Source organism: Rhinolophus sinicus, linkage group LG02, assembly GCF_036562045.2.
Source record: "Rhinolophus sinicus isolate RSC01 linkage group LG02, ASM3656204v1, whole genome shotgun sequence".
NCBI classification, from domain to species: Eukaryota; Metazoa; Chordata; class Mammalia; order Chiroptera; family Rhinolophidae; genus Rhinolophus; species Rhinolophus sinicus.
In genome coordinates this window covers 130250519-130264966 of record NC_133752.1, presented here as the reverse complement: position 1 = coordinate 130264966, position 14448 = coordinate 130250519, and the positions used below count along the sequence as shown (strand labels likewise).

At 37.7% G+C, this 14448-nt stretch overlaps 2 protein-coding genes across 14 annotated transcripts in view; both read right to left on the bottom strand.

Moving 5' to 3' along the window:
• Positions 1–4578: 4578 nt before the first annotated feature.
• BBS10 (Bardet-Biedl syndrome 10) lies at positions 4579–8226 on the bottom strand. The gene is made up of 2 exons (XM_019755070.2): positions 7978–8226; positions 4579–7585 (listed from the first exon to the last, which is right to left on the bottom strand). Exons 1-2 carry the CDS (start codon positions 8160–8162, stop codon positions 5620–5622), a joined length of 2151 nt encoding a protein of 716 aa, XP_019610629.2. The 5' UTR covers positions 8163–8226; the 3' UTR covers positions 4579–5619.
• A 1266-nt stretch (positions 8227–9492) lies between these two features.
• Positions 9493–14448, bottom strand: part of OSBPL8 (oxysterol binding protein like 8) — a 153013-nt gene continuing 148057 nt past the window's right edge. For all 13 annotated transcript variants that reach the window (XM_019755048.2, XM_019755050.2, XM_074325392.1 and 10 more), the window contains one exon: positions 9493–14264. In XM_019755048.2, coding sequence (XP_019610607.2) covers positions 14135–14264 — 130 coding nt within the window. In that variant the 3' untranslated portion in view covers positions 9493–14134. The remainder of the gene's footprint in view (positions 14265–14448) is intronic.

Below are 14448 nucleotides of genomic sequence, written 5' to 3'. Positions count from 1 at the left end.
TGGGCGACCGGCCCCACTTCACAAGCCATGAAGGCCTTTTACAGCAGTGGACAGAACGCGACAGCCTGGGGAGATTTTGGTGGTGGACAGTGACCCAAAACCTTTGCCGTAGCCACTCTCAGGAAGCTCTCAGGGATTTGCAAACCTGAGGCAAGCTGTGGTTGGTTGCGGTATTCCAAGGGCATTTAACGAAATGATCACAGGCCAGGCACTGCCCCCACGCGAGCTATGGCTGGTTCTGGTGTCCTCAGGGTGTTGTGAGAAGTGGTCACAAGGGGGCACAGGCATAAGAAGTGAATCTGCATTAACTTTGTGAAAACCACCTGCCATGTTATGTGACTCCCTGGGACTCTGCTCTGCCCAGCTAGTGTTGTATCGCCAGGGACACTCAACACTGGGTCAACCAGCCCAGACTGCACCCCAAAAGAGGCTCTTTCAACGGCCGGGCCTTAGGGACAGTCGGTGGGTGGTGATAGGCCTAGGGGCCCCTGGGCTTTTTGCTAAGCTGCCTCAGGCCAATGACTGGTGGCAGCCAGCCTCGGTTCCCAGGAAGGCCTCCAGGTCCAGCACAGGCAACAGCCAACCATATATACCTTTGTGGCTCCTACCAGGTAGCTGCGGGCCGGTCACAGGCAAGGCTGAAAGTGGCCTGCGCGGGAGCCCCCTCCCAAGAGACACCAAAAAGAACACACCCAGAGGCTTGCTTCACACCACACCATAGCACTGCCTGGTTAGCCCCACAAGTGGCACATATAAAGGGAGTAGTCTCAACAGGCACCAGAGCCCATGGGGGTGAATCCCCCTCTGAGGGGTCAGCCCCCACACAGCAGCTCATACACTGTGGGTACAGCCAATCCTCAGTCAGTCAGCCTGGGAGTCAATTCCACCCAGACGTGGCAAAAGCAATCAAGGCTCAACTACAATAGAACACACAAAACACACTCAAGGGACACTCCTGGAACACACGCACAGATTAGGGAGGCTGCACCTGATATTAAAGCAGGTATACCTGAATGAAGTGAGGAAGTGAGCCATATGATAGGAGGGGAACAGTGTTCTACACAGAGAGAACAGCAAGCAAGTGGAAAGCTCAGAGGCAAGGATGAACTTGTGTGTGTTCAAGGAGCAGAAAGACTATTTTTGTACTCATTAGGGCTGTTTGTCAAATGTTCTGGTTGTCTCTCCTTCCAGGCATAAAGTAGGATTGAACTTCCTAGTTCTTCTTTGGATGGGTAGGCCATGTGATTAGCTCTGGACAGTGAGTCCTGAGCAGAAATGACATAGACCATTTGTGGAGTGAGCCAAAGAAAAGCCCTGCAGAGCTCCTTTGTTCTCTATGGCACGGTCATTAAAATGCTCTAGAGAGTGGCTGCTCCATCAGCCTGAATCTGAGTGAGGGAGAAAACAATGGGGAAACAGAGTCACCAGCTGATCCCTAATTGACACGAATGTGGCAAGAAATAAATTTGTGTCCTAAGCCTCTGAGATTGGGAGGTGTTACCTCAGTATGGTATAATTTGTCCCGACTGATACAGTCACTGTAACTGGTGGGGAGAAGGCTAGAGGAAAGGTGAAAGAGGATCTAAGGGACGAGCAGGGGACAGATTATGCAGAGCCTTTCACACAATAATAAATTTGGATTTCATTCTATGTGAAGGAACTTTAAACAAGGGGAATGGCATGACTTGCATATAAAAAGAATCATTCAGTCATGTCCAGGAAAGTCCTTTTCATGGGAAATACATGTTGATGTATTTAGAGATAAAGTATGTCTACAACTTCCTTTCAAGTGGTTCATAAAATGTGTGTGTGTCTGTACAAGCACAACAGGGTAAAGTTGTAATTGTGGGTGAAAGGTATATAGGTGTTGATTGTCCTCTTTTTCAATTTTTTTGTGGGTTTAAAATTTTTTTAAATAAAAAATTGGGAAATCACTTTAAAGAATTACAAAGTTAAGTCAGAAGCAAAGAAGACCATTAGGAGGCTGCTGTGAAGTATGGTTTAGGCTGGAGTAGTCATGGTGAGAAATGGGTGGATTTGAAATGTATTTTGTATGTGGAGCCAGCAAGATTTGCTGAGACAGTAGCTGCAGGGTATGAAACAAAGAGAGGAGTCAAGGTGTCTCGTATGTTTCTGTCCTGAACAAGTGGAGCTAGGTGATGCTGTTAACTGACATGGATGGCAGGGGAAGCACTAGGTTTATGGGATGGCAAACAATTCCATTTTGGACATGCTGACGGTGAGCATCCAAGAGGAGACTGGGCTGGCAGTTGGACAAATGAGTTGGGAGTTCAGAGCAGAGGTTGGCTAGAAATACAAAATGTGGAATTATCAGCATGTAACGGCACATGGAACTGGACAGAGTCCCCTAGGAAGCAAATGTAGGTGGGGAAGAGGGCCAGGACTGAGCACTGGGGAACTGGAGCATGGACATCCTGGGAGGAGGACCATGAAGTTAATTTGATTTCTCTTGTTCTGATGCCATGATTACTGGGCAATCACCTCATTATTAGTTGACTTCCCACCCACACAGTAAGTATTGGTCAGATGAACTTGGAACATTCTAATTCCTGGGACTGTTCTCATTGTAAATAAATTGATCATACCAGTTTGGTTGGAGTCAGCCCGAGACAGGTCTGTTCTCAATGTGCTGACAAAATTTGATGGTGAGTCTGCCTAAGAGGGAGCCAAATTCAGGACCGTGGAAATTTCCTAAGAAAATGAATGCCACACCGCTTGCTGGCACTCTTCCTTAGCTCACAGTGGCCTGCTAAGCAAAAATGTTTCCAGAACTGGTGAGAAAACCCCAAACTAGGTATAGCTAAGAGAATATTCCCTTTTTTGGTTATATCCCATTCTTCTGTCAAAGTTTTACTGATTTGTCACTGTGTCTCTCAAAGTTTTTCTTCCATGTTGATCTTGCATTTTTTTAATATCAGGATCCTTATTACTTTATTACTATTTGGGGAGTAATCTCTGTGTTTGCTGTATTTTTAAATTTTTATTTCATTTTTGGATAGCATTCAAATAGTTCAAAACTCAAAATGATATAAAGTATACACTGAGAATTCACCTTCCCACCTCTTTCTTATGCATGTTTCCCCCCAAATCACTGTCCTTACCCATTTTAGTTTGTGTATCCATCTAGAGTTTAGGTTATCAATCTCTTGCTATTACAAACTTGCAATGAATAACAATATATATGATTTATGAGCTGTAGTTTTTGTGTTCTCTGCTATGCGGTGATGGAAAAGATATATTCTATTCCTCTGAGAGGGGATGAGTAATTTCTGATAAAAGTTCAGCTCAAATTGCATTCCTCTTTCCCTTCTCTTTCAGTCTGAAACACGGATACCAAGGCATTTCCAGTATAACATGACTAAATAGCTCCCCCTAGCTAAAGCAGTTCAGGGATGTTGAACTATTGCCTATTGTTTTGGGGATAAAAATGGCTTGTACTGACCTAATAAGAAAAAAAAGAGGTTTATAAAGGTTATTGGAGAATATGTGTTTATGGGAGGTGAACTGACATGTGACTTCCGAGACCAATAATAAAACACTCAGCTAAGTAGTTCACGCATATTTGTCCTCTTTTCCCTCCCATGGGTGTAGGAGGTTGTATTTTCCAAAAAGAGCTACCTCAATATATCTCATCCCATATGCTCTTCTTATAACATGACAGTGACACTCTTCCCACAGTGGTGGGGCCTATGTTCCTCCCCTTGAACTTCAGCTGACCTTAGTGATTGCCTCAACCAATGGAATACAGTGGACGTCCCAGCTAAGTCCAGGCAACTCTCAGAACCATGAGAAGTATTAACAGTGATTCCAATCTAGTAAGTCTTAAGGTTATTCACTGTGTATCAACAGAAAACAGGAACATGGTCTTGACTTTTAATCATCGTTTTTACATTTTCTTTGGTTTTGATTCTTTAATTTTTATTCAGATTTTACTGTAATTTTGTCTTTTCTTATTGCATGTCACCTCAAATCCTTTGTTGAGGATGGTTTAAGTACAATGTAATTACACATTAAAAAGTGCTCTAGCTAACCCAGTGGTGTAAACCCCCTGGAGTTCTGTAAATGGTAAGGTTAACCCATGAAAGCAAGACTGATCACCATTTTTGAGGGATTTTTCTAATTAAAAGAAAGACTGCTTTGTGTACACCTGTCTACATTTTCTGCTTCTCCCCCAAAACAGATCCTTTGTCCATGAAAGTTTGATAGAAATAATTATGACCTCATCCATGAGGACCAAACGACTCATTCAACAAGCAGTTCCTCAACAAACACTTATTGGCTACTATTGTGTGCCAGATAAAATTGTGTGCCAGATATCAGATCAGGTGCCAAACATACAGACTCATTCCCAGCTTACAAAGGGACTCTTGAACCAGTGATAATTTATAGCTACAAAACACCTACAATGTGCAAGTCACTGGGCATGTCTGCAAAAGTCTTCAAATGCCTTCAATGATGGAGGGGTATTTAAAAAAACAACAACAAAAATAAAGCAAGACTATCAAATGACCTGTCAGGCAATTTAAAAAAAAGTAAATGGAAAAAATTATACAGCAATTTTACAATAGGTTCATGTATCTATGAATTCGTATTAGAAGTAGAGGTAATTTATTTTCTCCATAGTCACAGAAATTAATGTTATCATATGGCATTAACCTTACAAAAATGAAATTATCTGTGGGTAGATGCAAAGTACTATTTGCATTTATAAACCTTTAAAATAAAATACAAACATTTTGAAGTTCACATTAGGAATAAATGTCTTAAATTATTTGTTACTACTGAATTCTGGCTATGCACCAAATACAAGAAAAAAACAGCAAATACATTAATTATTTTTACAAGCTCTTAGAGGCCAAGAGAAAATTGAAGTATGAATTTCATATCCTTTTTGGAATTAACTTTTAACTACAGAAATGAAAATAAGTTCATAATGCACCAAATCGTATTTTTGGTAACATATCTTCAATAGAGTATGGATGCTGAGAATCCCTTCAGGTTTTTCCACATGAAATTGAAATAAGGGTCATATAAAGTAAAAACCAATTTTATGTATATGCTTTTTGAGGAAAAAAAATAGACTTTTTACTTATTGTTTTAGAAATGATGAGTAGGGGAAATAAATTATTTTAAATGAAGCAAATAATATGTCTTGTATTATAGAAAATTAATAGGATGGGATTTCCAGACCCCATCCAAATCTGAGATTAAATGAGTCTAAGAACTAAATACAGAAAGGTAAGGGAGTAAAGATGAAGAGAGTGAAAAGATACAGAAAAGTAAAAAGAAGGATCTTTAAAGAAACACCCTACCACAAACACACGTAGAGGTGAGACACAGGGACATTGAGGGGGACGAACACACTTAGTCAGATCTTGGCTTCCCTCATTGGGAAGGCTTCCTCCTCAGAACGGTTCCATAACACAGTCTAATACTTGTGTCTGAATGTCTGCTGGCCTCTTAGTGTACTTCTTCTGATGACTTTTTAAATTAGGCTGTTTTCCTAACTACATTGAATGGACTTGAGAATCAGCGGTCACATAACTGCTTTATGTCTTGAGTTGGAGTGTAACTTAGGGTAATAAAAATGTTCCAATTTTACAGTTCCTCTTCTGAATCTAGATCATAAGTTTCCTGAGGTTGTCTCTTAATATTGATTACCAAATCAATGGTTAAAATTTTTGTCAAACACTGAAGAACTGAAGTTAGTAACTGGTACTTACCAGATACTGATTCTAAACCTGTCTGACTGCTTACCATGGGTTGATTGGTTTGCAGTGAGTGAAGAGCTCTTATATATATTTGTGGAAAGCTGTGAATTCCTTTCTTAGACTTATACAGGATTTTGGGAATGCCTAAAAGTGCATTAGCTATGATCCTACCAACCATGGCTGCTTCTGACTGCTGGCATTTTTTGGCATAGATGAGAAGATAGTAATGTAACAAAATCTCAAAATTACCACCCACTGGCAAAACACAACCTGCTGGTATAGATGAGAAACAGTAATTCTGGGAAGTACCCATCTCCAGTGACTTATATCTCACTGGTAACGTATACCCCTTTCCAGCAATTTTTGTGGCCTGTAAACTTTCATAAGAAATTTCTATTCTAGAGTTTTCTCTTGTTGAATTAGTAGAATTACTCTCAATAAATGGATCATGGTCATCAATTATCCTGGTTTTGTTTGGAGATAAACATCTCAGTGTGTCATCTGTCTGGTATGTATCTGTTGGTGTTGAACATGGACCATGTGTTTCTAATTCTACACTTGGAACTACCAAATTTGAATATACTTTTACATATGTTTGAATTTTTTCCAGTTCATCTTTGTTCTTTACAATAGTGCCCTGATATGGCCTTTGTATTGAGCCATTAACAATTTCTGGTAACTGACTACTTTCTGTTGTATTCTTATAAATAGGACTAGATATAAAATTTTGGTCACTAACTTGTGTCATATAATTTAGATCAAGGTCTTTAAATAACTGCCGAAGCATTTTAAATGCTCCATGTAAAGCATCCTCATGTTGTTTAACAAGACCCTGCACTGGTCCACAAAGAACTAAACAGTGTGGTATAAACGGGCATGTGGTAATCAAGCCAAGATGAACATACCTTTTAGATCTAAGGATAAGGGGCTCACAAAATTTCACCAAAGCAGTGTTCGAGATTTCACACTGTGAAGAGGCCTGTGGTAGTATAAAGGGAGAAAGACCAGTGATCCTCTGAATAAGAGAAATTTCATCGGATGATAAACACTCTACCACTGATATGCTATTCAGTCCTGCATAATAAACAACAAAGTCTGGTTGTTTCACACTAGATAGGAGCAATTTTACATTCTGACTCTGTAAATGTTTCATTATTGCTTTTGTCCTTTCCATAATCCAAAACTGAGATGTCTGAAACTGTGCCTCTGAATTTAGAATAAACTCTGTCCCAGAAGTTGAAAAGAGAGGCTGAATAGTTTCTGTTACTAGCACTATTCTTATGTCACCATCTGCTGGACAGTATACAGAAAAGTCTCTGTGAAGCACAAGCCCAGCAATGATCCTGGAATCTGAAACAGGAAGGCCGGTTACACCAACATTCAACTCTACAAAACAGTCATCCACTAATTCAAATACTTCTTCAAACCCACTTTCACAAGGCATACACTTGAAAAAGAAGTCACACATCAATTGTGAAATAAAGTTGTGATTATTTCTTCCCACTCTTCCACAAAAGTATGCCCCTAACAGCAACTCTAAAGAGCTCCTACACAATGTTCTCTCTTTAGTGGATGAAGAAAAGATGGACAAAAAGTGTCTACTTAAGTATTGGTCCATAACGTAGTCTAATATTTGTGTCTGAAATGTTAGAAGAGCTTGAGAAATAAATTTCCATTGACAACAATTTTTCCAATGTCTTCCATGGGTTTGAATATTTTTGGAAATAAAAGAATCTTTTTCTTTGTGTGTGACAGCAGTAAGTCCTCTGAGCAAATGGCAAAGAAAGATAATAAATGTCTTAGCACCATCTCCTGTTTTTCTTAGATGACTGGAAACACATGCCACCATCATCCTAGACAAAAAAGAAACAAAGCAACTCAGATTTTCAGTGGACTGCCTTCCTAAATGCCCACAAAGTTGAAACCATGCTTTCACAGCTATAAGCATAAAATGAGAACACTGTCCCTTTGAAATGTCCTTAGTTTCAGTTTTTCCTTTTCCAAGTTACTTTGTTCTATTCCAAGATTCTAGGGTTGGGTAGGTAGGGGAGGAGCGTTCTTGGGACTTGGTAAGATTTGACGAACGGGATGTTCCCTTGGGCAGCGCTCTAACCCTGAGCGTACACCGGTCTCATCCAAGGTCATTTTCCCAGGAGCATAGCCTCAGGGACAATAAATTCAGAGAGATGGCCTGGGGTGCCCGTCTATAGCATGCCCTAATGGGCTGGAGTGCGGGACCGAGTACCTGGCTAAGGGATGCTCTAAGTGTAGCGCCTCCAGGAGGCGGCCTCCATCCAGGCTGAGCAGCACCTCACCGGTGGGCTTCGTACACAGAACTTGACGACCCTCGGGCCCCACACAGCAGCTCACGATGGTTTCCAGCACCTCCGCGACCTGTAACGCCGCCTTCACAGACCCGGCAGCAGCCATAGCCCTCCGGGCTCGGACCGTTCTCAGAACAGCAGGACAGCCAGGAGGGGCGGGGCGGGGCGGGGCGGGGCATGGCCGGAAGCGGAAAAGGCGGGAGGCCGGAAATCCGGGCAGCTCGGCTTCTTGGTTGGGCGAGGGGGCTGTCCTTCTGCCCCCTCAGCTGAAAGCCCCGCTATTTTGACAGTTGGGGCTAGCGCGGTCCACTAGCTCGTGAAGATAGAAAACAGGTCAGGACTTTCGGGGAATTGTCGGTGGAGCGCAAACCGCAAGCCCTTCCCCACGTCCCTCGGTAAATTCATTGCCCCCCAGTAGCTGCCGCCAAATCCCTCCGTCTCCCAGAAAGCTGCTTTCCGAAGTCGGCACGATAGTGGGGCCTACGTGAAGGAGGGAGTCGGCTTTATGCTTTCCTCAAGGGGGCTCTGCCACATTTCCTGGGCTCAGTTAGCACTGTGAAGTCTCAGCCACCATAGTTTATTCTTTAGCAGAGGTGACAGATGTGAAGGCTTAGCCACATTGGTGGTAAATAGCATGCTTTAAAAACAGTAGCCTAACATTGGATACAACAGCAGAAAAAAGAACACGTACTGTTAGGCAGAAAGAACATACTGTTTTATATATTAAAATGCACTCTTGTAAGGATGAAATGGTTAAGTGTGGGCTTACGATTCAGCCTTGGATTTGCTCTGCCATTTATCTGTGACATTCAGCAAGTAGCCTCTTTTGTCTTATCTTTTTTAAAAAACGGAGATCATAGATATGTAAATGAAAAATCTAATAAGGCTTTGGGGAGGGTGGGGATGTTTATAAAGCGCTTTACCTGCATGGTGCCAAGCATATACTAAGCACTCGACAGTCAAATATTTACAGCTCACTCACCAAATTACTGTGACATTTCACCACTGTATGGGCCCACTGTCTCTACAAGAAAGGGCAATTTTGTAAGGCGCAGAAGAGTTGAATAGCATAATAACATAACATAGCATAATAGCATAACTTAAGAGTGTGATCAGTATTAGTAAGAAATTTATTTATCTTGTAGATGTTTCATTGAGATTGAACAGTGCGGGGCTGTTTTCCTTACCCCTTATTATTCCTATGCACAGGGCAGGAGAAACTTGTAAGCCCTCCCCCGCCTCCCCCCAATTATTAATAAGACAGAACAAACTATTAGCCAGAAGCAATTGGACCCTGAGGAGAGAGTAAGAAAGGGAGGGGAGGAGGATGGAGGAAAACCAGAGGCATAATTTGTTGGAACTCAACTGATGTTGACTCAATATAAACTAATAGGTGATTTGAGGGGGAAAAAACTTTCATATGGGTTTTGTGTATATGCTTAATAGTAAGGTTTTTATTTTTTCTGGTTCTACGCACCACAAAGGGATTACATTACTCAATATAGATTCGAGCAGTGGATTATTACAAACACTTAAAAGTGAAGTGCTGGGATCAGAGTTCTATTTAAGTGTACAGTGGAAAGAGAATGGACATTGAAGTCAGACATAGATTCAAACTTGGGCTCACTATCACTCTTACTATGAAGCTTTTGAAATCATTTAACTTCTCTGAGACTCAGATTCTTTATCTATAAAATCGGGCTAACTTCCACTTATTTTAAGGTTATTATGAGTACTCAAGAAGAAAGAATATAAAGCACCAAGTAAAGCATACATTAGGGATTCTGTTAATCCCTTCTAAGTCCTGTACCACCCATCACAACTACCCCCACACAAAATTTATTTTAATTTAAAAATTAGCACTAATTTAGTCACCACATGTTATATTCAAAGTCATTTGGTCACAATTTGTTCTTTTTTTAAATTTTTATTTAGAATGCCTACTTGTAGAAGTTAGCATAATTTTACAGATTTTTAGAAAAACTCTATTCTTTTGTCTGCAAACATTTATAATAGGTTAGGAATAATAGATTAGAAATGTAATACATTATAAAACAGTAGCCTATGACTATCTATACATTTACAATGCACCTTAAGGAAAATAATCTGACAGTGTGCTGTACTTAACACTGCAGATAACATACCTTTATTCTATTACACAAAACTGACCAGTGGTAGTATTTGAACTTAAAAATGGCCATCAATCAGGTTATTTATCTTAGATGTATATTTAGGCATGCTAAAAAAGTGGAAAATTTTTCAATTGAAGTTCTGTGGCTCATCAGTTCAAATATTTCATGGCATTTTTCTTTAAATAAATTTCAATCTTGTAATACTAAAGTAATTTTACATGATAAATGCATAAAAGAATTTTTCTAAATATTTTAGAAGGTATATTCACATTCATTTTGTCACGGGTTTCTTGTGGCTCTTCTAAATATGTTAATCATATTAAGGAGACACTGGTCCTACATAATTTTAACAGTCCATCTTCAATTAAAAACTGTAACTAAACAAACAGTATGTTAACAGTAACATAAAGTAAATATACTAAATTCACACTATAGGTAAACGAAATGAAACTACATTACATAATAGTGACAGGTTATACATTTTTAAGCATCTCTTTTTCCATATAGTCAAATGAGAAGTTGAAATGCAATGTTAGTGATTTGTGTTGGGTGTCCCCCATTGGTTCAAATTAGAAAGTTTGGTATAAATGCTAATTTTAATATTTTATTTCTGTGTATTTAACATAATTCAAAATAATCTGCAGCATCACATATGGCTCATCAATAATGCCATCATCACTTTATGTCAAACAACCCCCCCAATATAGTCATTGCTCACTAGAAATGCTAAACATGGGAAAAAATGGAATTTTATACATTTGTTTTACTTAAATATGTGACTAAGATATTCTTTAAAAAGTTAAAACTGCCTTTAACAGAATTTTGTATGTATATGGCACAAGTTGACACCCAAAACAGTGTGAATTCCATCAAAAAGGCACTGTTTACAATACTCAGAGTAATCTGACAAATCTACTTCAATGATGTGATAAAGAATATATTTGAAATAAGTAAACAGACAAACCCTTGTAAAAGTACAGCATCACCAACTTAGATATACGTAACTATATAAAAGGAAATAAGGTGACACAGAGAAATGACCCTTTTATGACAAGTCTATAAACACTTTGAATCATATAATAGTTCTGTAACACAAAATGACAAAAAGTATTCTCTTAAAGGCACAAAAGCGTGAATACTAAATGACGGCTGTATTTAACAAGGCCAACTTTTTCAGTGGAATGGTGACAAAGATTACACTGTACCTTTACAAGTGGTACAAAAAAGTGCTGATATGGAATACAAGTAAAATATCTATTGCTGAAACTAATTTCACATGCCCTATTTATTGTCTTTTCCTGGGTCAACTACATCTCAATGGTGAACAACTGAAGGCATAGCACATTTAACAATTAAAATAGAAATGCACATTTCAATAACTCTTACCTAAATTTTCATGAGAAAAAAATAAATTTTTGATCAAATGAAAAAACAGGTCATACGGTTCTAGGTTAAATCCTAGAAATCATTATGAGGCTCTCAGACAACTGGAAACTGTAAATCACAATTTTTATGAATCCATGTGTGAAGGGAAGATTAATCTCAGGTAGAGATCATTCAAAGTCAATTACATATATGGCTAAATACAAAGTTAACTGCGAGTTTTAAAGGATTCATATAGTTAGCCTGGTATAAGCAGTGATCTAAAACTAAGCCACCAGTTCCTGAGTGTTTTCAGTTTGCAGAAAGGAACTCACACAACTAAAAGCATAATAAGACTACTAGATTAATGCTTTTAGAGTACAAGAAACAGTGATGAGTAACCCTGCTCTTTCTCATGAAATAGTTTTTGACTCCTTGGGTAGTAAGAACGCATAACATCTGCCCTAAAAAGAAAATTCAAAAAATAAAACAACTACCTTTCCAGTCTTAGAAGGTACTCATACAAATAAAACACTATTTAGAGCAAATGAAAATAACCCACAAGTGGATTAGACTAAAACCCCAAAGGGGGGATACCAACAAGAAATTTTAAGTTTTCAGAGTTTAATGATGAAATGACTTTTGTGATCAGCCAATCAAGTTATATATAATATAAATACTAATTTCAACCATAAAAAGATCAAATTGTACAATATTTACAAAATGTATATCAGTGAATAGGCAGTTGAGCATAACATTGGAAACAAAAAGTGAGTACAAAAATTGTATTGACAAGTATGAAATACAAATGAAAAACCCCCATTTGTTCCAGTGTAGTCATATTATACCTATACTTATACTGAGTATAGGTATATCTTATTTATATTTTAATCAATTAAAAAATGTTTTCACATGTACATATGGAATATAGCATAATTTTGCCAAAAAAAAACACAAAAAACCATGGGAAATGGCTCTTCATAAAACCTAAGGATACTTAAGGTAGCTACATTGATTAGGCAGGAAAAAAGCTGGCTCTTTTTATCATTTTCAATTTTCATGATTTAGCAACCATTCTTTAGTTTTATATTTATCATGGCATTCAACAGTTGATTATTATTTTACTAGTGTCTAACAGTCTCTTCTCAGTCAAAGGCAAATGTAGCCAGAGCAATTATTTTGACCTACATTTTCATTAAGAAACATTTTAAAACTATACTTTCAAGGATTCTACGATATATCTGAGAATAACATGTTCCTAACTTTAACTTACATTTGCAAAAATTGCTTTGAGGACTATAAATATTTATGTAAAAACATGAAGTAAAAATATTAAAATAAAATAAAAATTAGGAAAAAGTTTGCCTGAGCCTGAACAAAAGGAAATCTTGAATTGTGGTTTCTGATACAGAATGAAGTTACTAAGAACCAAGGAGGAGAATAAAAAATTAAACTTCAAAACCTGATGTTCTTCTTAGATGCTCAACTTATTGCACATTGTAAAGAAACCAATTTTAATGTACACATAAATGCCACCACACAAAGCGTCTTTTCTTATTGCCTCTCATATTTGGCTTTTGAAGTAAAATATTAGTTATAATTTCTTCTATCCTACTTATTCACTGAACAACTAGGGTCTAAATGAAAGATAAAATAAGTTTTTCATAATGAAAAAAACAAGAGTTATCAGCATTTCATATGCCCTATAAACATCTCTAGAACTTGGCCTGTGTTATTGGACCAACTGAATTAAAAAACAAAAATAAGAAAAAAGGACAGCAACTAATTTTGATCACATTTTTTTAAGCAAGTGCTTAAGGTGGTATTATATAGGTATGATAAGATATAATCAATAGATCCAAGTAGCTGCATACCATTTTTTATGTTGATATACACATACGTGCATTTGTACCTGTATCTATAAATATTAAATTCTAGGCGTTAAAAAAATCTTGTGTAAACTTTTAAAAAAGCAATTTACCACCTTGTATCTCTCAACAAATCAATTTTAACCACACTTTGTCTTGCTGTTTCTAAGAAGACAATTGAGCTGGGTGCTTTGGAAATGATCTTTTTTTTTTTAACAGTACAGTGTATTGAACTATTTATGATATGTCTATTATTCCATCATTTCCCATTTTGTAATTCCTTATTAATAAGTTTTGTGCCTGTTTTATGAAGAAAACAGATTATTATACATGTACTTATAATATTGATAGCTTTTTTTGTTATGAATGTTAGTGCTGTACCTCAGAACATACTATAGAATACAAAGACTACTGTCAGGTATACATAAAACACTACTGTGTATACATGTGGATTTATTATACTCACATGTAGACACATTCTCACAAAAGCTAGAAATGGTCTGGCACTTAACACATAGTTCACTTTAATAACCAAACAGAATAGCTCTTGTTTCAGGTTAAGGATAAAAGGTATGAAAGGTCAACACTTCTACATTTAAATCTAAGATTTTGTTTCTGAAATATTGTGATGTATTAATAAAGACCAAACCAGTTTGAACTTTGGTCCCAGGCCAAATCTGATCATTCCAGTTCATTGATTCAACTGTGAAGAACTTCTATTTAAAAATGAAGTTTATTATGACTTGAAGCAAGATCAGGAGGAAAATGATGAAGTAGTCTTTTTGTTGTAGAAAATCTGTGGCAGGTGTGCTTGAAACTAAATGATTTCGAAGAGCCGTAATATTTCTATAAAAATAAGCAACAATAAATTTTATAATTATTTGTCAAAAAAGTTAGCACAGAACCCATATTTGATACATGGTCACAGAGCACTTAGTTACGTTAACAAGTACTTACCAGGATTATGCTATGTGGAGCCATTATTAGGTCCTGTCTAAATCTATGTTCCACATTGTACCAAATATATAAA